This window comes from Phocoena sinus, chromosome 7 (assembly GCF_008692025.1).
Source record: "Phocoena sinus isolate mPhoSin1 chromosome 7, mPhoSin1.pri, whole genome shotgun sequence".
In the NCBI taxonomy this organism is placed as follows: domain Eukaryota; kingdom Metazoa; phylum Chordata; class Mammalia; order Artiodactyla; family Phocoenidae; genus Phocoena; species Phocoena sinus.
The window spans coordinates 72,163,155-72,189,337 of NC_045769.1; the positions used below are offsets into that span (position 1 = coordinate 72,163,155).

General features: G+C 39.5%; 1 protein-coding gene across 10 annotated transcripts in view; it reads left to right on the plus strand.

Annotated features, from left to right (window-relative positions):
* Window positions 1–26,183, plus strand: part of RBMS1 (RNA binding motif single stranded interacting protein 1) — a 214,413-nt gene that overhangs the window by 60,816 nt on the left and 127,414 nt on the right. For 3 of the 10 annotated variants that reach the window (XM_032636686.1, XM_032636689.1, XM_032636687.1), the window contains exon 1: window positions 22,107–22,531. The exons of 5 other annotated variants lie outside the window; for them this stretch is intronic. In XM_032636686.1, the coding sequence (XP_032492577.1) occupies window positions 22,463–22,531 (69 nt within the window). In that variant the 5' untranslated portion in view covers window positions 22,107–22,462. Of the gene's footprint in view, window positions 1–22,104; window positions 22,532–26,183 lie in introns of those variants that run through there. 2 more of the 10 variants (XM_032636681.1, XM_032636682.1) reach the window with 1 other exon arrangement.

Here is a 26,183-nt window from a genome sequence, read left to right on the forward strand (position 1 = left end):
TTTAGCTAAAGTCTTTTCTTGGCTAGGGTTGGTTTGCAGTTCCTAATCTGAATTCCTCCACCCATGCCAAGCTCTTTTTGCAAGGGGTTAAGCCAGTCTCTGCACATAGGTCTAACAGTTTATCGTTCAAAATGACATTTCTTTGAGTTACTCATTGCCAGTGTCCTGTGAAACCACCATTTCTTCTATTTCCTAGAACTGGGAAGGAATTTGAGACACCAGGTGAAAAGGAAGAGTGAAGAAAGAAAATTGTGGGGATGACAAACGCTTGTGAACTTGACTGTTTCTTATGGGCCAGAAAAACATTTGTGTCAGCCTTGCCCATTCTTAGAAGCCCTTTCAGAATGTTTTCCTCAAAGTTTTCTGTAGTCACTATGTGGTCAGTCTCCTTCTCCCTGTTCTCCTACTGTGTATTGTTTAGATCTCCGCCATATTGCTACTGATCAGGTTCTGCTTTGTCACTTGGTCATTTGTGCATGTCTCTTATTGAAATAGTCACATTCTTCTTTTTATCTTCAGAAGCATCTATAATATAGTATGATATAATATAGTATAATATACAACATAAAATAACAATATATAAGTTTATACATAGATAAATATTTTTTAAGTTCCTTAAATATAACAGATTCATATTCAATACATAGTATTGAGTACTTACTCTACATTGTACAAGACACACTGGTGAAAAAACAATGAACAAAACAGGTATGACCCCTTCTCTCAAGGAGCTTCCATCAGAGTGTGGACATTAAATAATAATTTAAATTGCAACTTGATGAGTCCAGAAAAGGAGATGTACAGTGTGCTCTGTGTAAGATGATGTAACAGGAGGGCCTAGCCTCTTCTGGGGGTTGCAAGGGAGGATTTTCTGGTAGAAGTGCCTTGTGTGTTGTAAGCTGACACTTGAAGGATAAGTGGGAGTTAACCAGGCAGAGGTAGAGGAAGAGCATTCCATGCAGAGGGAACAGCATGTGTAAAGCACATTGCTGGATAGGTTGCCTTGCAGATGTGAAGAACTGAAAGACCAGTATACCTGGAACATAGTGGGTGAGGAAGAGAGTGGTGCTAGAGGGGTGGATAGGTATCAAATCTTGCAAGTATTTGTGGGCCATGTGTGGAGGGTTTGGTTCTTTACCCTAAAATCAAGAAATCACCACTGAAGGGTATAAAGCAGAAGATGCTTAATCCACATATTTATTCAATTAAATTCTAACAGCCTTCAGCTTCCGGAACTTACACTGGCACTCGTTGTTCTCATTTGCACTTTTACTATCTGGGGAAAAGAGGAAGTAGTATGACATACAGGTAATTGGAACCTCTCTACCAAAAGATAATAAGATGCCTCCTCAAAAAGAAAGAACTACCAGTCTGGATCTAAAGCTTTTGAAATTTGAATTTTATTCTATCTTAGACGTGGACCACTCAGTTTATTCTGAAAACCTGACTTCTAGCAATCATCTTCTTCCCAGTTTATTCTTGGACTCTTGTCTCAGTGAATTAGACCATTCTTGAGTCCTGAGACCGTTCCCCCTGCCGCAATCCCCTGCCCAAACACTTAGCCATTGAAGGGGAAAATCTCAACGGTTTTTCTCTTGCTGGAGCCGTGTGTCCATATCAATTATAAGCAGTCTCATGGAAAGCTTGGAGGAAGGAAAGGAGGGGAAGAGGCATCAAAGGACCTGGGGCTAGGTGCCCAATCATTATTTTGCTGAACTGGAGCTCAAACAGATATGAGAATTGCAAAATTTGTGAATGCAGTGAGAATAAGGAAGGCAAGAACTTTTACCTTTTTTTTTTTTTTTGGAGGTCTAATTGACCCACAGCACTATGTTAGTTCCAGGTACACAACACAGTGATTCAGTAATTCTATACATGACAAAATGATCACCACAGAAGGTAAGAATTTTTAATGCGTGTTCTCAAATTTTAAAATCCAGTTTATTATATTGCTTGAAGATGCCAGTACTTTGTGCATAGAACCTTTAAATGATTAACGGTTCTTAAACATCACAACAAAACTAGAGGTGTGCATAAAGAGGCATAGGTTCCGAAAGGTTATTTTTTGCTTTTCGAATCCTTAAGACTAGTAGAAATGAAAAAAAAAAAGTTCAGATTAATCGGTTCTTACTAAAAAGAAGCACTGGAGAGAGTAGTTTTTAGTCAATTGCTTGATTATTTGATGATCACTACTATACTAGATACAAAATAGAAAAATAGAGATACAATGTTTTCTTATGAGAAACATATCTCTGAAATCATTTTGTATTTGCTTTTAAGCACTCTCAACTCTTGGACAGAGTATTTCACCTCTGACCCAGTTTCCCACTGCATGGTAGGGCTATAGGAGCCTACAGTTGTGAAAAGGCTTTTAAAAACTATAGAGCACATACAAATGTATATACTAGTATTATTGTTCCAGTTATCTATTACTGAGGAACAAACCATCCTAAACTTAAAACAATGATTTATTGTTTTGCACAATACCCTGGGTTGGCTGGGATCTGCTGGGTGGCTCCAGGTGACTTTGGGTCACTCATGCAGCTGCATGCAGTTGGGAACTGAGCTGTGCATAGAAGGTCTAAGATGAGTGCATTCATGTGGCCCCCAGGTGTCTGGCTCTTGGCTGGAGTGCCTCTGTGCCCTTCACCTGGCTTCCCATTCTGCAAGACCTCTCTCTCCATGTGGTCTCTCTACCTGGGTGCAGACCAGCCCAGACTTATTTACGTGGCATTTTGGCTGAAGTCTTCTTAAGTTACTCAGCAATGCTTTTACATTCTTCTGGTCCATTACAGGGCCAACCCACATTCAGTGGGCGGAAAAATAGATTCCAGCTCTTGACGGAGGAGAGCAAACTCACATTGGGAAAGCATACACAGACTGGGAGGGATTGTGGCAGCCATCTTTGGAAAATTCTATGACAATTATTAGGTAAAGCTTGATAAGTTAAAATATTCTACTCTCAATGAGTAAGCAATTAGAAACAAACTCTTGACCTACACTACTTCCAGAGATTAAAAAATTTTGTCATTTTTAATATGTATGCATAATAACCATCAAATATATTCACAGTAGTTATTCTAGTTGAAGGGGAAAATGTATCCCCTAAAAACCCAATTCCTGATTTAGTCTCATTGTTTAATAACAAAGAAGTATACTACAATCATACTTTTTATTGTTTCAGAAGGTAAACGCACTCTACCCATTTATCGATACAAAGGGAATTTGGATCTCCCTCTAGTGGCAATAGGTTTTCTTTTCTTTTTTTCAGAGCTTGCTTGAAACAGTAAGATGGCTGACATATGTAACAGAACACAGTTTCAAAAATGACTGGTTTTCACCGAGATGGATGCTTTCTCCTGTGTGAGTTATGGTAGATTCTTTCATTTCTTATGAGAAATGTTCACCTTCCTAAGAAACAATCATCATATTATATGACAAAAAAAATTGAAAGGAGACTTCCTGTTAACTTTTAAAGTATAAAAACTGTTCCCGTCAATCAAGGTCTTAAGTGAAAATGATTATATTTTGACAACTAAAATAGCTTGATCCTTCACTGAAAAAATAAATTGGATTTTTAGTTTTTGTCTGAAGAATTATTTTTGGAGCAGATAAGTGTATTTAATTGCAAAAATCTTTAGAAAGAGAGCAATAGGTAGTTATTGAAACGTGAAGCTTGAGAAACACTAATAGCCAAACCAAAAATAAATAAATAAAAATAGAAGTGCCAAAGCCTTATGCTTTCCTCTAAAAAAAAGTTCAAGTTCGGATAGCTATCTCTATCATTGTATAAAAGGAAGCACCACGTCAAAGGGTGGGAATAGAAAAACAGCTACAGCGGAATTTGTAAATGAGGCTTTCCTATCCTCACCCCACCACCCAGGAGAGTTAATAATGTTCATTAAGTTAGTCTCTTATCTGTCCATTTACAGGCAGAGCTATTCTGATTCTTTAAAAAAGGACATTTTCTGTAATGCTATCAGAAAAGACATTCTTACAAAATGCTGTTTTCTCAACTATTTGCTGACGCTGATCCAAGTTACTTATACCGCATTGTCTTGTGTGGCAGGCTGAAGCCCTCATCCCTCTCTTCTCCTTCCCACAAAGATAGCAGGATGGACAGGGATGGTAGGTAAGAATCCAGAGATTTTTTTTTTTCTTTTTTAATTTCCAGAAAGTAGAACCTAGGATTATGAGAAGAATTCCAGGATATTTTTTGTTTGGGAGTAAACTATGAACCAGTAAGGTTTCATGAAAATAATTAAACCATCCAATGAAAATTTAGTGTTTCGTTCCAATACCTCTTTTCAGTTCGATGTGTATAGCCAAGTATGTGTCTCTTGTGGTCTCGATTACATCCGGTGTTTTTAGCTGGCAGCATTTCCTCTGTTGAGGCCCCACTTGATTTGCCAGGCTTCATTTCTGTGAATATAAAGAGAGAAAACCAAGTTGTATGAAAGAGTGAAATTTAAGAAAAAATTAAGTGTTAGGATAACATTGATTTTTGAAACAAAAAATGAGACACTAAATCTGTTATAAACAAACTGGTCCTCTGATTATGAAAAATATATAGGCTACAAAAGTACTTGGAAAGTCTTATAGCCATCTTTTAACCACCCTGTATGTTTTCTTTTGAATATTTATAAAAACCTAATTCAACTAACAAACAGAGACCAAAGAAGCCCCTCCTATGTAGTTAGTTGCACACATCTGGAATAATGAAAGTGAATTTGCAATTCTTAAAATGGTGTTTTCTTCCAGTTCTCATAGAAGTGTTTTTGGAGCAGTGGTCTATACTAACAGCTGTATTCAATCTTGAGTAAAAGTCACTTCCTGAAGAGAATGAAATTCAACTTAACATTCGAGCTTGCCCAGAACGTAATCCTGTGGGGCGGGTGTACTATGTGATTATGAAACTGGACGTGGGTACCCTGCTGAGGTGATTTCTTGTAAATAGTACCCAACAGAAACCGTTAATCAGCGCCAGTGCTTTTAACTGAAGATTTAATCATCTAAAAGCATTGCTTATTCATTGTCAATTAAGACAAAACCATCTTAATTTTCAAGAATTTTATTCTTTGGTGTTTTGAAAATATAATTCCCTTCTGAAATTATATTTGTATGGAATCTGTATCTTTATCTATCTACACATACTCATATATATAGATATGCACACCTACATATGTTTATATATATTTAGACTTCTCAGGTTTTTTAAATTGCTGTGTCATACTTGAGTTTCAGGCAACGTTTATTTTTGATTTTTAAAATTCATTCATTCATTCACTTACTGTAGTGAACCTAATTTAAATAGAATTTTTGTTCCTGGCCTCATAAGGTTAGTTGATTTCATATATAGATATGAGAGGTACAGTTTTAGCTATTTAATATCGAGTTTAAAAATATCTTTTAGGTGGGTAGTACTGACTTTCACTCTCCTAAATATTGTACTTATTTAAAAGAAAGAAAATGTTGTATAACTTGGATATTGCTAAATCCTAGCGGAATCATGGTTTAGATGGAAAAGTTTTTACTGAATCAGTTGTTTTCTTTATGGATCACTCTTCTGTTGTCTAAACAACGAATGCATAGTTTTCGATCAAGACTACCAAATTGAAATAAAGTCTAACACATTAAGCCAGAATTAACAAACAAACATATATAAAAATTCCAGCCTTCTCAATTTGTAGAAATCAAAACCATTTCCCATTTTACTTCGGTAACAAAGAAGGAGCTAGGCTTTTTTCATTCCTTGACGAAATCTCTGAGTTGCTTTGAAGACCTTTGTTTATAATGACTTAGTGCATTCTTTTCTTCTTGACATGCTCCCCTCCCTCCAGTGAGATACTAATTAAAGAGAGGCCACTGTGACCCTAGATTGTTTAAAAGTCACCAGGAATGAGGCAGCAGCACAAATCTGGACAGGAAGTGCTCATTCCTAAAATACAACACAACCCTTAAGACCATCTTATCAAAAATCTGTTGGCTTCTAATAGCAAAAGAAAAATAAATGCTTCCTTTGATTTAAAACATACACATTTAAAACCAAAATAGAATCTCTAAAACTTATTTAGACAAGACATCGTATATACAGTTTTTAGAAGAATTTGCAAAAAATAACATTATCTCATGTATTAGATGATAGTTTAGTTTAGAGACATTGAAATAGATAAACATTAAAAACATATTTTGAGGGTTTCCCTGGTGGCGCAGTGGTTGAGAGTCCGCCTGCCGATGCAGGTGACACGGGTTCGTTTCCCGGTCCGGGAAGATCCCACGTGCCGCGGAGCGGCTGGGCCCGTGAGCTATGGCCGCTGAGCCTGCGCGTCCGGAGCCTGTGCTCCGCAACGGGAGAGGCCACAACAGTGAGAGGCCCGCGTACAGCAAAAGAAAAAACAACAAAAAACATACTTTGAGTTTGATGGAGAATAGTCTAATTTGTATGTGGGGTTTTTGCGGGGGGCGGGGAGAGGAGCCAATATCTTGTCATTCCTTTGAAAGAATTTGAGACAGCTCAGATTGTATATGAGAAGCTTGGCTTTCTCATATGCAGAAAGCGGCAACACTTTAATTGGGATGAAAAGAAAGATGAATATAGTACCAGCTGATCATGTAGGCAATTTTGTTAATACTAAATGATTTGAAAGAAATGGAAATAATTTAGTAACTTAAATAAGCAGGTGGTACTGCCTGACATCAAATTATTTCCCTCTTGAAATGACTTGCTGTTGTTAAGTGCTAACTTTCAAGAAGAGTTTCTTATACAACTGTTAGTATTTGTTTAGCAAGATGCTTTTGATTGCACATAATAGAGACCCACTACTGTTTGTGTTCATTAATGGGAGTGGGATTGTTCTGAGAATATATAGGGGAATCAGAATCTCTGTTATGAGACCAGACCTCAAGGGAACCCAGGAAAGCTGCCTTACCAGGCCTCGGGATTGGCAGGACCATAGTGGCCATGGACCTTGTGGAGGCCAACTGGATGATTGTTCTCAGTTCAAGGCACAAATTAAACAGCAGGAGTTTTGAATTTTCCCTCTTGAGCTTTCATCATTTCTGTCTCCCAGTTGCTCTTTGTTTAGCTGCTGAGTCTAGCTCCTTTGTTTCTTGCTATCTACTGACAGCTCATTCCTCCACTCCTGTGAGTCTCAGTGTTGAGAATCCTTGCCCTGTGAGTCACTATTACAAGTGATGATTCCTCTGTCTCATTGTTTCTGTGTCTTCCCAGCTTCAGCTTAGTCATGGCCCCTCAGCTGCCTCATGGCCTCCCTCTCTGTGCATAGTACCTGACTGTTTGACTACAGTAGGCTCTCTGTAAGTATTGGTTGAATGAATAGATGAGGACTGTTAGGGAATTACCATCATCTTCTCTTTTAATCAAACTTTTAAGGAACTAATAAGATAGAAAATAACTAAAAGGCAGGTGGAAGAGAAAAGTTATTTTGAGAATTTTTAGAGACCTGATTGCGTTAAAAAGAATTCACTGTAGTAGTAGTAAGAAATTATTTGTTTATGCAGGCACTGAAGAAGTGAATGTGTTTAAACTTGAAAGTCCAGACTATCCCATTGAAAGAAAGAAGTACCTTTAAAAATCTCCCACTTCATGCTGCGCATTCAAGCAGCTATAGGTGCTATCAGGAATGGAGATAATTTAACTTCAGGTGTCAGGAAATGAAGTACTCATTTTCTTGACCATATTCCACCCAGGAACCAAGATTAAGGTCTCTAATGTAGGTCTGAAGGCTTCTTTTGGCCTTCAGATCTGAATCTTTATTATTTGTCTGTGAAGAGACGATCAATTCCTGATTTTCTCAAGGCAACCGTCCCCTTTTATGCTTGTTTTTTAAGTCCTCTACCTTCCAATAGCTGCTCATCTTTTAGCTTTTGGTTGCTCAGGGTAAAAAAATAAACACCAGGACAGAGTTCTCAATTCTTTATTTCTTTGCTTGCTTTTTTTTTTTTAATATGAAATTGAGGTTCTGAAGTTTATTTTATAAAATCTTTCCTAGATTTTGCCATTTGTATAATAGTATATGAGTAGATGGTAGGCATAATTAGACCCAAATGGGTAATTATGTTTTTCATTTAAAAGTTTTCCTCTAACAACTGGGTTGAAGAAGAACCTGAAGAGCAGCTTAAGATGCAATAAAATAAATTTAAAAAGATTCAGTTGCTCAGCTTTCCCTGTTAGAGCGTGGCTGTCCAAAGTTGCCAGTTAATGGGGCTTTCATTCCTCCTGCACTTTGGAAATGATCAGCATTCCCAAACACATTTGAGAGTATTTTCCCTCATTAGAGAATAAGTGCTTTTCAGATTCTGAGGACTTTCTGTGTGAAAACAAAAACAAAATAGATAATAAAAGTGCTACATGAGTATAGGGAAAATTTTCTCTTTAATTTTATGAAAATGATATATTTTTTCTTGGACTCATATGCCAATACATTTAAAATAACTTTTGTTTGTGGAGTTGCAACTGTGTGCAAGGCATTGAGCTAGACCCCTAGCTTTTAACAAGCGTACATATTCCAGTGAAATACACAGATGGATATAACCAAAGTACACTACAAGTGGCCATAGTAGGGAGCATATAGATTTCAGTGGTAACACGAGAGAGAGAGAGAGAGAGAGAGAGAGAGAGAGAGAGAGAGAGAGAGAGAGAGAGAGAGAGAGGTTGGGGGGTTGGGGAGGGAGAGAGGGAGAGTGGGAGAGAGGGAAAGTGAGCACAGTGAATGCTGAGCAGGGAAGCAGAGGCTCGAGGCAGTTTGGACTATGGGTCTGGATCCCTGGAGAAAGAAAGAATGCCAAGAAGAAATATATATATTTGAGAAAGAACTGAGGAAAGTTCATATAAATAATTTCAGATGATCTCTATGTTATCATTTAGCAGTGAAGAGTGAGATTTAGAGTTTCAGGAAAAAAAAATTAAAGGTTTGGAATTAATTCTGGGGAGGATGGGGTAAGGAGCCACTTGGAAACAAGTAAAGTGAACATTAAGCTTAAGTGATTTTTTGGTGAAGCCAATGAGCATGGTTATGATTTGCAGTCATTAGCAATGCAAGAGGAGGAACAGAAAAGTCTGATGGTGGAAAGTGCTTGTCTGTAAGACAGGACGAAAGGCTGTGGATACTGGATACTGGAAAGAACAAACTTGGTGTCCCTGATTCGGGGCTCTAGATTAGTTAGGAAGTGAACTGTGGGGAGGAGGTGCTGTTGGTAATGGTGGTGATGGTGTGGCCTGATGGAACAGAGGAATGGAAGGATAAAGAGAATGAAGGGGAAGCTTACATTTTCACATCTGGAATGGGAAGAATAATGGCGGTGTGGGGATTAATGAAACAATGCCTATAAAGTACTTATAACAATGTCTGGCATATATTATGCACTCAAAAATGCTAATACTGTTATCTTTATTAATAAGTGCAGAAGTGATGGAAGAATGGGCATTTCAGGACTTGATGGCATGTAATGGTGTTAGTCATTGAAGTCAAACAAATATGCAAGTTTTCTTGAAGTGGAGTTCAAGGACCTACCTCTAAGGTTGGGGTTTTAGGTTACATGATATCACCTAGGAAAAGCTCTTAGCTATGTGCAAAATTATCTTTATGTTGAAGGTAAATAATGATAATAACTGATCTTTGTAATTTAACAAACTGAACTGTCTTATTTTCTTCTTCCCAAAACTCCATAATGGAGGTATTGTTACCTTTTCCCTTTTTACAGTTAAACAGATTTAGCTGAAGATTGCTAAGTTATCAAGTGGTAGAATTGTCTTTCAAACCTGGAATTTTATTGAAAGCCCCTGCCTTGTCCTCTACTCCATACTATAAACGGCAGTGGCAATCTGTAGGTGATATAACGAGATAGAGAGCATTTCTAGGGCTGTACTGTTTAGCATTGAAGAGGAACAAGGAAGAGGCAGGTGCCTCTTGGTGTGGGGAAGACAGAAGAATCAACCATTGGAGTTTCACAAGAAGTCGTGTCATGAGGAGAAAGTAATTTTCAGCTGTGTTAGTCATTCTAAAATACATTTTGGTACCATGATGGGTTTTAATAAAATACATCCTTACCTGGAAGACCTTTCATCCGTCCCAAGCCCTCTTAGATCAGAGGCTGTAATTTTTATGTATCTTATAGTAAACCTTTTTTTAAATAGCAAAGCATTATATTCTATAATATATGTTATATAGACATATCTCTTATATCTATATAAATAGAGCTGAAGTTAAATGTGTATTTTTTCTGGGTTCTTGTAACTACTCCCTGGTTCATTCTTTATAACAGTGTTTTTCAGATAAGGATGGGAGTGTGTGTCCTCCTCATTTCTGACCTAGAATCATGTAGAAGTAAGCCGCAATGACTGATGGGAATATATAGTATTCCTCAGGTATGCTGGACTGGAAAAGAGACTGAGAACAACTGATTTATGGTGAAGCCAGGCCGATAAGTTCTTGCTGAGCTCTTACAGGATGCCTTTCGATGTAGTAAATAGTGGAGAGTACATGGTAAATCTTGACCATGGTTTCATCAGTAGAGGAGTTTACAATGTAAAGACATTAGGTTGACCTAATTTAGGCATTAATACAGTCCTTAGAAAATGTAGTGAGAGGTGTTGGAAAATAGATGAAAGTAGGAAAAACTCAGAGGGGGTGGACCATGAGTTGTGATTTCAACAGAGTAAACAGAGGGAGGGATGAATGTGGTTTGGCTGATGGAAAAACAGAGGCTGTTTCCTGGCAAAACTCAGAGCCAGAAAAGAGTGAGTTCATCTGTAGCCAAAACACAAGTAGTAGCCGGAAGAGAGGTAAAGGGGGAAAGGAGTTAGAAAGAGTGCTTTACAAGTGATGTTCAGAAATTTGCACTTGATGTGGGAGTTTTAGGAAGCACGGTGATACGGCCAAAGAAGTCATAACAAATTATTTTAGAAGCAATGTACACAACAATTTGGAATAAATAAGGACTAGTTAGAGGGAGAAACAGAAGAGGTTCCAGCAGTTCTAGTTTAAGGAAACTAATACATAAAAGATATGGAAAAAGAAAAGTCAGTAAGGAACATAGAGGTGCTGCTAATTTAGAAATAGTGCATTTTCACTGTCGATTGTAGAAATTGGCTAAATCCTATGTTTAATCACTTGAAATTATATAGCATTTTCCAACAGATTTGCTGTCACCCTTGTACTGTTCAGACTGTAGCCTCATATCTCAACTATTTAAATGTTTTTCTTTTTCTTTTTTTAGAAGAAAAGAATAAAATGGACAAAGTAGTTATTTAAAAGAAAACTTTCTAGATGTTGGAGCACCAAGAATCAATTTGCCTTGGTTTCTGGAATCCTCTGAAAGCCAACCTCACAAGGCTACACTGTATCATTTAAAAATTCTTTAATTATGAAGATTTTCTTATATACACTAAAGTAGAAAGAAGTAGCTTCAACAATTATGAACAATTTTCCCATTCTTATGTACTGATAGAATTTTTTTAAGTGTTATGTGATGGAATGAAACAAACTATATGATTTTCAGTTACAAGAGTTTGTACATCCAGTTTTTTAAAATATGGTAGTAATCAAAACTTAAATTATGATTTTTTTTAAATAAAGGAGACAGATATAGAGATGGGAAAAAGTTTCTACAATGATTTGCAATATTTTGTAGCCTTCTTTACCTAAATGATATCTATGGTAAACAGCTTAAATGAATTCTAAAGCTTCTTAAAAGAGCCCCTAGATAGAATATATTTTCAAATCACTCAAGAAATTATGAATTACAGAAGCTGGAAGGATATTCTTTAATACTGAAGAAGTTTGGCTACTCAATTTGAATTTATAATTTGTCATTGAATTAACATATCAAAATAATAAGCTTGTTTTACTTTTAGGACAGAATAATATCTGTTTCAATAGGACTTGCATGCATTTTGAAGGTATTGTTTATTTATTCATTAAACCAATATTTGAATGCCTAGTGTGTGCCATGCCCTGAGTTGGGGCTTGAGATATATTGGTGGTTTGACATGTTAATAATTTCTATAAGATAATATTCAGTGTGAAATCAATTATAATTTTCTCTTATAACAAGGGAAACATTACAGATAAATGAAATTCATAGATAATTTCCAACCTTCAGTTTGACCAACCTCGAGTCAGTTAATAAATTGACCAGTTTGTTTCACTTTTTCCTATCGGTTTTATCTTCACATCAGCAATGAATAAAAGGAAAGCTGCATAAGGAAGGAGGAGGAAAAGAGACCAGTCAGTTCCTGAACAAATATGAACCCTCAGATACCAACAAGTACTAACCATTTACATCTTTTTCTGTAACTGGGTCATCTCACCTGCTAAGTTATTGCTTTTGATTCACTTTGTCATTTCATATCAATTTTAAGGGTTGTGATAACCATTTTAGATATATGTCTTTTTATCTGACTTCACATAAAAAAACTTTTATGATTCACATAAAAATTACTTTTCCGATTGGAGGTCCTAGGAAGACTGAGAACTGGTACTCCAGGCCCTGCAAAAAGGTAGAAATCTGTAAGACTCATAGGTTGGAATTGATGCTGTGTGCCAGAACAACACGGAGTGATCTTTTGAGAGTGCGTGTGTCCATGTGCATGCATTTGTGTGACTGAAAACTTGATAAAGAAGTAACAGTCCAGGATGAATGTTCTCAAGTTATGTTCGTAACTGACAACTTTAAAGCACTAATAACAGGAAGTATGGAGTGGAGAGGTCTGATAAATATCTACAGATTTAGGCTCCTCTCCCTGTAACCTTTCTTATCATATAAATGCACTGTATATCTAAAACACCATGGGTGTAACTTGAGGTGACTGTGAGGAAATGGCTGAGGAGGGAAGCTGACAGCTCAGTTTGCTCCTTTGTGCGATTACGGTAGAGTTTCTCATTCTGCCTTGTGGAGACTGTGCGCACTGATATGATACAGTCAGATCTTGGAAGAACTGAGTGTGTGTCATTTACTTGTAATCACTCAGTAGCTCTGGGTTCTTTAGAAGATTAAAAATGAGTGTTTGAAAAATATATTTCTGGAGCCTAGGCTATGAATAAAAAGAACATGTGTGCGCGTTTGTATGCACTGTGCTCATGTACCTGTGTGCCATACTACACAGGTGCCAAGATTCACTTTTTTCACGTTTCAGCATTGCTGAAATCAGAATGCATCTTTTAATTTATGATGTCCTATAATTCCTGTTGTCCATTTTTTCAAATGTTAACATCTCAGTAATTGTCAAGCATGTTATAATCAGTGGCATCTTAGATTGCACAACATACAGTTTATATCCAAATATTTACAGGAGACTGATCGCAGAGAGATTTGTAGGACATTTCTCTTTTCCCCAAAAAGTAAAGCAAGAAGATTTACTCTGACAGTAATAGTTGAGGTCAAGAGAGAGAAACCATTTGATTGTGGAATACCATTTCCTTAATAAGTAACATACAAATGCAAAATGCAACATTCATTACAACACCTCTTAGGATCCCAAGTGATCTGAAGATTAGGACGCAAATTCACCATGTTTAATATAATCTGTAAAATGTAGTCTTTAAGATTTGATCACTCCATTTCTTACATTCAACTCTTTCTAATTTCAAGTAATCATCATTTTGAAAAGAGGATGCAAATCATCATTTCTGTCATTTGTGTGTGTGTGTGTGTGTGTGTGTGTCTGTGTAAGAAAGCTACCATTCCTCATCCATTCATGCCTCCAAAAAAATTTACTGCGTGTAAGACAGTAGGTTAAGTAACTCATTAGAGATTTACAGACTGTTTAAGCACTCTTACAAGGTTGTTAAGGCTCAAAATAAGATAACTCCACCCTCACTTTTATGGGTTGGACAGTGTAGAATACAGACGAAAGCTGTATACAATCTATAAGAAGGCATAGACTCTAGTCCTGGGGTAGGAATATAATGAGTAGGTTCAGATTTGGAGGCTGTTTAACAAAGAACCTTCTAATAGAAATGACTAAATATGGATAGATTAAATTTATTGTCGGTTGTGGTGTCCAAGGAGAGACAGTAGCATTCATTCTATTATTGTATTATTTCTTGAGTGATTATTATACGTCAGGCACGGGAACTGGCTTTTAATAATTCTTTCCAACCTTGAGGTTCAGCTTCATGACTCAGGTCAAGTCGTTTAACCTACCTGAGGCTCACTCTCCTGTTTAAAAAAAGTGGAGGATACCTGCCCTGCCTCCTTCCCTGAGACTTTAATGAGATGTACAATTAAGCCTTTTATAAATTGTAACATTTTATAATATGCTATGATATAATATAATATATATATGATAGGTCTGAAAAATGTCTTCAGCTATTATCTATTGCTTCCTTCTAGTGCTTCCTCCAACTTAGAAGAATTTAGTAGATTTTGACATTCAATAATCCTTTAGTTGAAACTTCATCACATCTGCCACTACATCAAATATTAGATTGGGAGGTGAAGGAAGGGTGGTTCTGGGAGGATCTGTTTAATGTGTTGTCAGCATTCTCGGAGTGTTCTTCATAGTTTGGAATTAGGAGTTGCTGATGTCATGATCAGTCACATTGTCATGACAATATCAGAATTTCCTCATTTGCCTTCTCTTCTCTTGGGAAGTATCAATTTGCCACAGGTCTGTCATCAGTTTGTCCCATGTGTTAAGTGTATTAGATAACCCAGAACTAGTCATTCTTAAAGACACTTTGGGTGGGGAATTTTTAAAAGCTCCTTATGCAGCCCACTGCAGTACTCTTAACTAAATATTCTACTGCTGGAAAGTTTGCCTTCATGTATCCCCAACTGAATAGAAATTTACTTCTAATTCTGTATTTTGTTGTGTGAACCTTCACATTTATAATTCAGGAGAGAATAGAAAGCTTTTCAGCATCCTCATTTACTTAAAGGATGTTATTAATTATTCTGTTATCCTCCTCTTCAGGTGAAATAAACTAATGTAATGGTCAGCTTAGCAGCTAAAGAGAAAGGAAACTGTTTTATTGGGGTTTTTTCTCTGTATTTTGAATGCTTTAAATCCTAATTTGTGCCCTTGATCCCAGGTTTTGCATAGACCTTAGTTATGTCTCCCAGACATTTAGGAACGTCTTATACCTTTTATCATTCTTGGCTTATACGAGGTTTTTGTTTGTCCAAGGTATAGTTAGTTGTTCAGTCTGTACTATCCAAATTTTCTAACAGTTGAATTTTACTCATGGAAAGGACACAGTTTTTCCAGGTTTGAATTTTGTTTTTCATGATTTAGAGGTTTGGTTTTTTTTTTTGGCTCTGGTTTTCCAAAAATTATGTTGATTTCCTAAGTATTTTCTGTCTCTTCCCAAGTCATGTAGCCAGAGGTGGATGTGATTAGCTGTTTCCACAGCACATCAGCCCCTCCCTTCCTTATCTCGGCTCTTATCCTTTATACATAGTTTGATCACTACAGTAGATGATTATGTTACTTCCATCTCTTTAGATAAGCTGTAATTGCAAAAATCACTTAATATCTTTCATAATTTGTAATTTTACTGTAATTCAGGGAAAACTCATTGAATTATCTCAAAGTATTTTGAAAAGAAGCACTTATTTTCTTATAGGCTTGCTCAAGGATGGAGAATAACAGTTCTAATACTAGATTCCCACAGTCAAAGAATGTAGAGGATTGAGGCATCCATCCAGGTAAATTAGGAAAACAGTAATCCACAATGAATGCAAAATGGAGCTTCTCTTTCTCCTGGCTTCCCAGATAGTTGACTCCCTTTATTTTGTTATAGAATTTGATCTACAGATACAAATTCAATATAGTGTAAACCAAACGAAAACAAAAATCTTGAATTTTTAATTCATATAGCTACCCCCAAGATTTTGGTTTTTGGAAAGAATAAGGACCCAAGTACTTATTTTTATAGAAAAACATAGGAAAAGAAGTTTAACGTACAGAGAACCACTATGCCAGAAATTTGAGTGAGCTTTGAATTTTATTAACTATTTTGCAAGAACAAGGCTGTAGCTAACTTATGAATAGATGATATCCAAAATTTTTTGAGTGTAAATTATTTGTTTGGAATTTAGAGGATGTTTTGCCACAGAGAGAAATATCCTAAATGATGAATAGGATGTTAGTTGTCCGATAAGCCTGTATGAATCCCATAATGAAACTAATCTCTAATACGATTTTCCACTATTTTTTGAGTGAAATTTTATTCTCAGTTTCAGTTCAGGATTCTGGAAATACCTTTCATCTAATCACCATCCCAGCTTTTAGAAGATAGTTCTTTCTGCTTCTCTCCCAACTTCATCCCACCAACTATCCCAGAAAATAAAACTGGTGGTTGTAAGAGAGGAGTTATATTTTAGCAACCATCAGTTAAATGAGATTTAGGAGCTAGGTTGGGTCAGAATATGTATTTGTACTATTAACTATATGTTCTAATATTGGAAATTTTGCCTTTATAATCAACTGAATGGAAATTCAATGTAATTTCATATCTTTTTAAAAGTGACTTGCCCAAGGTCATATTCATGGTAATTGAAGCTCAGATACACACCCAGGATTGAGCTCTTATGTTTTTCCCTATGGGGTTTGGACTTGAACCATAGATCATAGTAATAATAACGATCACGAGTGTCATTGGAGCTTGGAGACTTGGAGTCAGAGAGACCTAAGTTCAAACCTCAGCTCCATTATGTATTGGATCTGTGGCCTTGGAAAGGTAGCTTAAGCCTCTGAGCCTCAGTTTTCTCTTCTATAAAATGGGCTAATCATTCTCTCATGGTGTGTGTGTGTGTGTGTGTGTGTGTGTGTGTGTGTGTGTGTGTGTTGTGAGTGAATGGGGGGCGGGGGAGAGGAACCTGCTGAGAAATTGCCTAGAATATAGTAGTTACTCAATAAATGACAGGTATTTATTAGTCCATTCAGAGAAGCAGCAGCAGGGCAAAGCCTATTTCTTCTGTTTTGTTCACCAGGATAGGTTTAAGAATCATTAGAATGTTGCTTTTGATAAGACTCATCAGAATTTGGCTTTGTTTATGTTGTTCTATATGCCTTCTAGGATTATAGCTATAGAGCTATAGTTTTATTACAGTGGTTTCATTTTTATATACATGTGATTTTATATGTATCCAGGGAGACTTTAGGTCTAGAACAAGAATTATAAAATTTTAAAAAAGCAAAATAGTAAATAATAGAAAATATTGCTGCTCCTTTAGAAACAAGACACTTTATCAACTCTATTTTGTGCCAGGAAAGAACAGAAATTTAAAGAATCTGCTGACCTCATAATTTTTTTTTTCTTTTTCTGTCTTGCTGGGAGCTAGAGGCTTGCGAGCTTTTAAACATAGGTACTCTCAAATGTAAACAATTTTTTTAGCGTGAACTGTTTACACTAACCAATACTATTTGGTTGTATTTTATTCCTTAAAGATTGTAATGTGAAGTAATGTTGGATGAATTCTTCCTCTTCATTCTTTTTAATGTGATCCAAATAAAAATGGGTGCTTGAAATTATTTAGCAGTGATAGAGGGATAGACCCTGCTACAGGTCTATTCTTTTGTTGATAGAGGTGTTCTATTTTTATCTCATTGGACATCTTCTCTCCCCCTAGTTTTTTCCCTTCTTTCAAAGCTTAGCTTTCCCACCACACTTTCTTTGTAGTAATTTTACTCAAAGGCTCCTCTCTTATATGAGGTTCAGTAATGCATGTGTTGGAATGGGGGCTCTCCTAGCCTTTTGATTTTGCTGCTGCCTTCAAGGAGCTCATTGATTAGTGATGATTTCAGCAGCAATCACCCCAAATCTACATCCTCTCTCATACCATCCATCTTTCTCCCGCTCTTTTTGTTTTTCTTGTCATCTTCACAGTGCTTCTTTCTGAATGTCCCTCAAACAAAACATTTATACAGCTGAGCTCCCCACACCCACGTTACATCCTGTATTGATCTCTCCCTGCAGTGGACTGGCATAGCACATGATTGTCTAGACCACTTGGCTGGCACTTATCACTTAATGCCTTGCATTTTTCGTGTCCAGCAACTCGGTGCTGTACAGGTTACGAGTACTCACCTGGGAATTGTAGCATTATTTATAAGGCTTTTTTGAGTCCACAGCCTTATAGTGTTGAAGGAGCACAGGACAGGTCTTTTAACCCTAGCTAAGCCTAGGTTTAAACATTTACTTGCTACTTCCTTGCTCTATGGTTAAGTCGGTCAGTCTTAACTTGTTTTCCTCTCATCTGTAAATGAAGCCTAATAACCCTTCCAACCTCATAGCGTTGCTGTGAAAGTGAAATGAGATGTGAAATTTATAAATGAAAGTCTCATTTTCAGAATGTTTCTGTGGGACAAATATCTTCTCAATTCAAGAGTCTCAGATTGCAGTTATACAAACACTTGGGAGTAGCCAAGTCTCATCTGCTCTACAAGGCTGCAGGCTCCTGCATGTACTGATGGCTCCATCTTTATTATCCTCATTCATAGCCCCCTCCTGCCTCACAGTGTGATCTCTGATACCACTCACAGTCTTCCCATTCATACAGAAATGGCTCTGGTCCAACACACAACCTCTTTAAAGGAAACAGGACAAAAACAAATGTGGGAGAGAAACTTGAGTTCACCTAGCTCTTGAAACAGACCTTCTGTCAGACTTTTTTTTTTCTTAAACCTCTTAAGAGTTAAGCCTTAGAAAGCATCTTCATTCAGCCATTCAACACACAGTTCTCCTTACCTAAATTTGCTCTTTTTTTTACTTGTCAATTCCAACTACACCCTTGCTCCTGCTCTTGGATGGTCAGCCAGCCTTACTAACATCAGTTATTTACACAGTATACCCACGTAAGTCTACAAACCACCACTCTGAAACCTGGAGACACAATAATAACAGCTGTCATTTATTGAGTTTGGTACTTTTGTCGGAGTACCATAGATACACTTAAGACCGTCAGGGAGGAGTCTGGGGCTCAGGTTAACTGACTTGCCCAAAGCCATGTGGCTAGTAAGTGGAAAGCTGAAATGTGCAGCAAAATCTGTTGGGCTGTTTTAATTTTGTTCCTTAGATTGCAAAGTCCAGATTCACTTAAGCTCTCTGAAAAAGAGGGGTGGGGCTGGTTAAGTGTACACACGGAGGGGCCGTTGTCAGTCGTAAGAGCCAAAGCAGCTTCAGGGACTCCATCTCACGGCCAAGTGCTCACCCGCTCCTGGCATCTGCTTGCCTCTCCGCTTGCTGCCAGTCAGCTTCCTGTTACTCATAGTTTCTGCTTCCTCATAACCTTGGCTTGCATATGGTTTTGGCTTTTTGTGGCCTCAACTCTACCCCCTGGCACTCTTGCAGTTTCTGCCCCTTTCCTAACTGGAGTTTTCTGAATTAAATTCCCAAGTGTGAGGATCTGATTGGCTCCGCTCATTTTTTCAGTCCCAGCCATGTCATAGGTCACTGGCCTATCTGTGGATTGGCTGCCCCTGGGTCAGATTCCCACAACTTTACCCACCAGCTGAGCTGCGGGAGGAGGATGTTGTCTGACCGCCCAGGCAGCAGTCTCAGTTTCCCTTGCAGGAAGATGAGCATCTACAGGGCAGATTCCAAAGCCCTAATTCTTACCGTGATAACTTGCAGTTTCTCTGGAATGTTTCCTTACTTTGTCTTAAAACATATTTGTTTCAAAGGTCAATAAACTTTCCCAGATGAATCTCACTAGGATCTATTCCTATAATCACTTATAACTAAGCACTTGTGAGTATCTATAATTGAGTATATATACATATATGGTTTCATGTTTCTGTTATTTCTCTTAGGTTGGAATTATTTGGGCTTTAGTGACTTTGTTACATTTTATATTTTATAGTCTTTGAGGGTGGAAAATCTATCTTCTCCTTTCTTTGCAATGCTTTACCTAGTTAAGTGCGTAGTACCTACCTAACTCTGGAACTTCTGAACCCTGGCTTGTAGAATTGTTTTTAAAAATATACACCTTGAGTTATCTCCTTTTATGTCATACACTATATAGAACACTTTGTTTTGTTGCTATTTAGATATCCTTTTTATTCTTAAAAATAGTCCTTTTAATATTTTTAGTATTCTTAGTATATTTTAGTATCTAGTATTAGAATTGCTTTTGTATTCCAATTTAAATTTTATTATCACTTAAAATCATGTCTTATCCCTGTAAAACAATTGCAGGGTATCAAATCAAGTCTTCCCATTCTAGAATAGCACAATATCCAAAGTATTATGACCTTAGAGAAGAGCCATAGAAAAATTAATCTATGCTGTTCTTTTGTGGTTTAGACTGTGGTTTCCTAAGAGACCAGTCATGACAAGTGAGGTTGTACATGGAATTTTTTCCATAGATGACAGGTTTGAACTGCTGGGGTCTTGGGCATTAAGTTCTCAGGAAAAGGCATCTATGACTTGAACAGTTCTACTTAAAACCTTATATTTTATACCTGTGGTTGATAACTTGTGGTAAAAGGTCCCTGTGAGAGGAGACAGCAAAGGGGCAGCCCAAACAATCGTAAATGCATGCAGTAGCCCGAAATAGCATATATATTAACACAGAACTGAATGTTAGTTGTATTGTTTCTATTAAATCATTTTAAAGAACAAATACGTTTCCGTGAATGTTATCTAGCAAGTTCGTACTTGCCCATTGTGCACCTAGTACTGCACTTAGAGTAAGTTTGCTGCTGCCTTTTTTTTTTAATGAAAAGAGTTAAGAATTATATATATATATATATATATATATATATATATATAGTTTGTGTATATAGTTGTTTTCAATCAGGTGTGCTTGAGAATGTTTGGAGCCCTTCATCATATGGAGGTGGCGCCCTAGGTCAGCAGTAGGAAGGATATCTAGGATGGATATTTTTTAGTTCCTTGTTGCTGGAAGCACCCTTGAATGGTCACAGCTTTGCTAGAAGACTCGGTTTCCATAGGGGACACTTTGTTTTCCTTATGGCAGCCAGAAGTTGAGAGGCTTCACTTCTTAGCCGAGTTAGGATTTTTCATTATCATGGCAGATGGCCCTTTCCAGGAAGGCGTTAGAGGCCAGAGGCCAAGGAAGAACGCTGTAATATTGACCGCTTAGTGCGGTAATATAACCCTGTAATAGTCACTGCTGAACAGGCCAGCTGTCCCAGTGGCCCATCCACAGACCGCGGGGCTCTTGCCGGTGGGACTTGCTGTAGAGGCCGTCTGCCTTGCACAGGTTCTAGGCTAGATACACTAACGAACGCAAAGGCGATCCAGAAAAAAAGGCGGGGGGCATCTTGAGTCGCCTTAATTTCAATTGAAAAACAAAGGAAACTACCTCCTCACTTTGTCCCTGTTTTGCTGTTTCTGTGTCCCTTCAATAGAACACATTTGTGTCGCATCTCATAATTAACATATAGAAGGATCACACACTTCCAGTTTTCGGGAAAGCTTGCTAAACCGATGGATTGAAATGATTTTCGCTATATGACTTTGGCATCTTGAAGGTAAGCTTGCCAACTCTGGCATAGGAATGAAGTACGAACTTTACCGTGCGTTTTTGCGGTTAGGGGGTGGGGAGTGGAGACATTTTCTCTGCTAAAATTTTAGCGTGCGAATTGGGGGAACGGGGATTTGCAGAGGTTTGATGGAAGGCTGGTTTGTTCGTTGAAGTAGGAGTGATTGCCCGCACCTTTTCTGGGAGAGTGGACGGTCGGGGGGATAGTTTGGAAGGGTGAAAAAGAAAAAGACGACTTGGGACCAGTTGGCTTCCTACCCAGGTGTTAGCGTGATCCCCGGCGCGGTGCCCTGAAAAGGGGCTTCGAGCCCGGGTGCAAAGCTGCCGCGGGTGCTGAAGCCAAGAGCCGAGGGGGAAAAAAGAAAAGACGAGGGGGGTGGGTACTCCAAGGAATGTGCGGCATGCGGGGAGCCAGACCCAACCATTGCACCAGAGCGGGGGCGCCGGTGGCTCCCCGGGCCGCGCAGCCCCCGCTCCGGCCCCGAGCCCGGGAGGGAGCGCCCGGGGGCCAGCCGGCCGGCTGGGCGGCGGGCGCGGCGCCGGGCGGGAGGGCGGGGAGGCGCGGGTGGGCCTGGGCGCGGCGCGAGGCGGTGCGCGGCCGCCTCCCCGCCCCCGGCCGGCGCGCTCTCGGGGCGGTGGTTGAGGCCGCGGGAGGTGGGGACGCGGCGGCGCTGCTCCTCCGCTGCCGCCGGGAGAGTCCGCGGCGCCGCCAGCTCCGCGCGCGAACTCCCGTCCATGGCACGCAGGGCGGCGGCCGCCGGAGCTGCCAGAGTCCTGCCCGCCGCCGCCGCGCCGCACTTTTAGGAGAGTCCGGAGGTCGAGGGCGGAGGAGAAGTCAGCCCGGAGCTGCAGCCCCCGCCGGCCGCCGCCGCGCGGCGAGAGGGAGTTCCCAGAGCGGCCGCGGCCCCGGCCGGCCCCCTCCCTGCGCCCTCCCCCTCGCAGCGAGGCTGCCCCGCGCCCGCGCCCGCCGCCCGCGCCCGCCGCGATGATCTTCCCCAGCAGCAGCGGCAACCCTGGGGGCAGCAGCAGCTGCAGGACGCCCTATCGCAAGCAGGTGAGGCGGCGGCGGGGATGCCGCGGGGAGGCCGGCCGCCCCGCTCTACAAAGGGTGGCAGCGCTCGGCCGGACTCCGCGGTCGTCCTCGGAGGGACCGGGCCGGGCGGTGACCTTGTTTCGCAGGAGGCGGCCCGCGGGGACGGCTCGGGCCGGTGACCTTAGCCGGGGAGATGCCCTCGTCCCCTCCGGCCGGGCCGGGCGGGACGCGGAGGAAGGGGAAGGGGCGGCGGCGCGGCGAGAGCAGGAGCGCGCCGGGGGCTTCGCCCAGCTCTGCAACAAGTTTGGGTTTTTTTCCGGAAACCTTTGTGTGTGGAAGAGTACGATAATAAGTCTTAAGATTGGGGTACAACAATCTTCACTTGGAACCTCAAAGAACCTGCCCGATTCGTACGAAACCCGGAAGACGTGTGTGTGTGTGTGTGTGTGTGTGTGTGTGTGTTCGCGCTCGCTCCCCCTCCCATTTATATATTAAAAAAAAGAAAAGAAAGAAAAAGAAACAGGAACTTCTACTGTCACTTTCTCAAGGTTTTCAGTTTTCAGCAGCACAGGGAAATCCTGTGACATCCTAGTTGCAGAGATACTTGGATAAGCCTGAGTCATACACATGCCTTTTCCTATTTTAATACCGTTTCATACATTTTTTAACAGATTGAACTCCAAAGGCACTTTAGTGGTTAGATCAAAATCCCCTGCCGGGAAAAGGAGTGGAGCTGGAAGCTTATAGTCATGGCCTTTTGTTTTGTTTTTCATCTTTGTTTTTAAAAGAAGGTTACTGAAGCCATGTTGTGGTAAATCTCACGGAGGCTTTCAGCAGCAGCATTAACAAGACCTAGCTTTAAATTATGTAAAAAATGTGCAGGTCTGTTTAGAAAAGGTTAAACTGATTTAGAGGTCAGTGGCAAGATGCTTGTTGAGAAAACAAAAACACAATTGCAGATATTTTTCTTCCATAATCTCTTGTCTACATCCTTAGCCACTGAGACAAATCAATTAAGTTATTATCCCAATAGTGATTCAATCAAACTGTATCCTTCCACGCAGACCATGGCTCTGTTAAGATCACGACAGATGACAGTGATGCCTGGTGGCTTTCCTAAAGGCGTTCACAGGATTATTGATTATGTTTAGTCCTTTTTGTTCTCAAAGTCATTTTGGGGGGTGGGGTAGGGAGGGCACTCTTACTATATCTGAAAATGATGCTAATTTTCTGATACGATGACTGTCAAAAAGTATTGTTTTCTGGTGTTTGGTTCTTTCACTTGTTAGCTTTCCCTTACAAAGACAGTAAACACACCTGGTTTGTATGCCCTTGCTTTCCAAGTCAATGGAACTTTTACCTGGTTTAAGAAAAGCCCCTTCCTTTAATTTAAAAAAAAAAAAAAAAATCTGCATTTGTGACTTGGCTGAAGTATATACTAAAATTTGTCAAGATCCAGAAGCTGGCATCTCTAAAATCTCTTCATGTGGCCTCATTTAAAATAAATGCCCTCAGAGCCAGTACACTTGCATCAACTTCATAAATGAAGCAAATTTCCAATAAATATTCTCCTGAATCCTCCCCCCACCCCACCTCCCTCTACCTGAAAAGATGGCTAATTATGTAAGGGCCTTGTGTATTCATTTATTTGTTGTCGGAACCCGGTGGGGTGTTAGCTCTGAAATGGGGAAAAGGCTCTGAGGGCGAGGCCTTTTGCTGTGAGGGGCTGGAGGTTTTGTGTGTGGAGGGGGACAGCCTGCTGGTCTGGAGCACGCTGATAAGATGCTCTTCTTTTCACTAGGCTCTCCTTAGATTCAGAGACTAAAAGGGCTGACTGAATCAGAAAAACAAACAGACTTTCTTTTTTCTATAGGCGAAGAAAGAAATGAATGTGTAGGCATTATACAGACACAAGACCCCGGGTACCAGTGGTATTTGAGTCAAAGGTTTCTTTTGTTAGTATTTAGCCATTCACTGGGAAAGCACACTTCCAGCAAGGGGACCTGGTTACCATGAGTGACTTTGTGATCTCATCCTGGCTTAGTCTAAATGGGAAGTCTAATTAATGCTTTTTATAAGATTTTGTGACATTAAGCTCGCACCTTTCAGTTCACATTAGTTTGTTCATTTTGATGAACGAATAGGTCCATTTTAGGTGTATGAGGCAGTTTGATTTTAATCTAGAAATACATGATCAGCTGTTAGAGCTGATTTCAGATAGTTTGCCTGAGGAAAACACTGAATGTGAGGAATACTTAAAAATCACCTTTGGAAAAAAAAATAAGCTGGAGTCACACTTGTATTATACATATATATTAATAGTGGCAAACCATCACTGAGCATCTTATAGCCTGTGGGTTGCTGAGAACGACCCAGCTATAGGTGGGTTAACTCATTTAGTCATCTTGACAGTCCTGTGAGGTAGGTAATGGTAATATCTCCATTTTACAGTTAAGAAAACTGAGGCATAGATTAAGTACCGTACTCAGTCTGTATGACCCAAAGTGCAGAGCCAGGCTTTGGCAGTCAAGCTCTTAAGACAACCACACTACGGCAGCTTGCTTATTACGTGCACATCTCAGTGAAAACTCATACAGAGCTTCTCTGCATCACTGCCCGTCACCCTTCTAGTCTCAAAAGTCTGGTTTAGGGATTCCTCCCACCTATCTGGGCCATGGACAGGTGCAGGGAAGTGGTGGTGAGGAAGGAGTTGCAGGTGAAGGAGGATGCTGTGAATGACATGGACGGTGGGTTCGTGATATTTGGGATCGGCATTGATGTTAAAGGGTTGCTTTACAGAGTGATTGTACGATTTCTTCTTAAAACTGTACAAATATAGGAGTCAGCCAGTTTCAGTTAAACAGAGGTGGGTGGCGCTCATTCCCCTCCTGCCCCACGCTGTGTATCGAGGACGTCAAGGAGCACTGATCTCCGGCATCATTTAGGATTTTCCTGCATCACAGGCCCATGAGCATGTTAGAAATACATCTGCTTGGCTCAGGTCAGAGTAAGATGCTTTGAGTGGGTGATAACCCAGGAGGCAATGTCTAGACAAAGATTGTTGGTTCTAGTCTCAGTGGAGAAATGTGTATGGCCTATGGTTGTTGACTGTGACGTGCAGATACAGGATATTCGTTAAGCAAATCCAGTCTGTATGAGAACACCGCCACAAGCAAAATGAAAGCCCTTTAGTAGGACTTCTGTAGTTGTGAAAATATTTTTAGTATGTCTCAAAAGAAAAAGTGCTTTCCTTTAATTAGAGAAGATAAATATTTCCATTTTATTTTGAATTCTTTTATTAGCTACTTTCCCCTTCCTGTTTCCTTACTTCCATTTCGGAACTGCTTTTCTTGAAGTAGTTGATTCAGTGATGTCATATACTTGGTTTTTACAAATTGAGGTGTGTAGCAAGTACTTTTTTGCCTAGTGGTTTGCAGTGGGGTCTTTGGGGTAGGGGAGTGCATATAAGAATTTTCGTGTGTGTGTGTGTGTGTGTGTGTGTGTGTGTGTGTATGTGTGTGTGTGTTTTCAAACGATCTTGCCAACCAATAGCTGTACTTGTTAAGTGTTGCTAAAACTTTTGATGAGTGAAGTGCTTATCTCCCCAGTTTAAATAGATTTACATAGTTTGCTGCTTTCTTGAAGATTAACTGGGTGTAGCTGCACGTGAAGA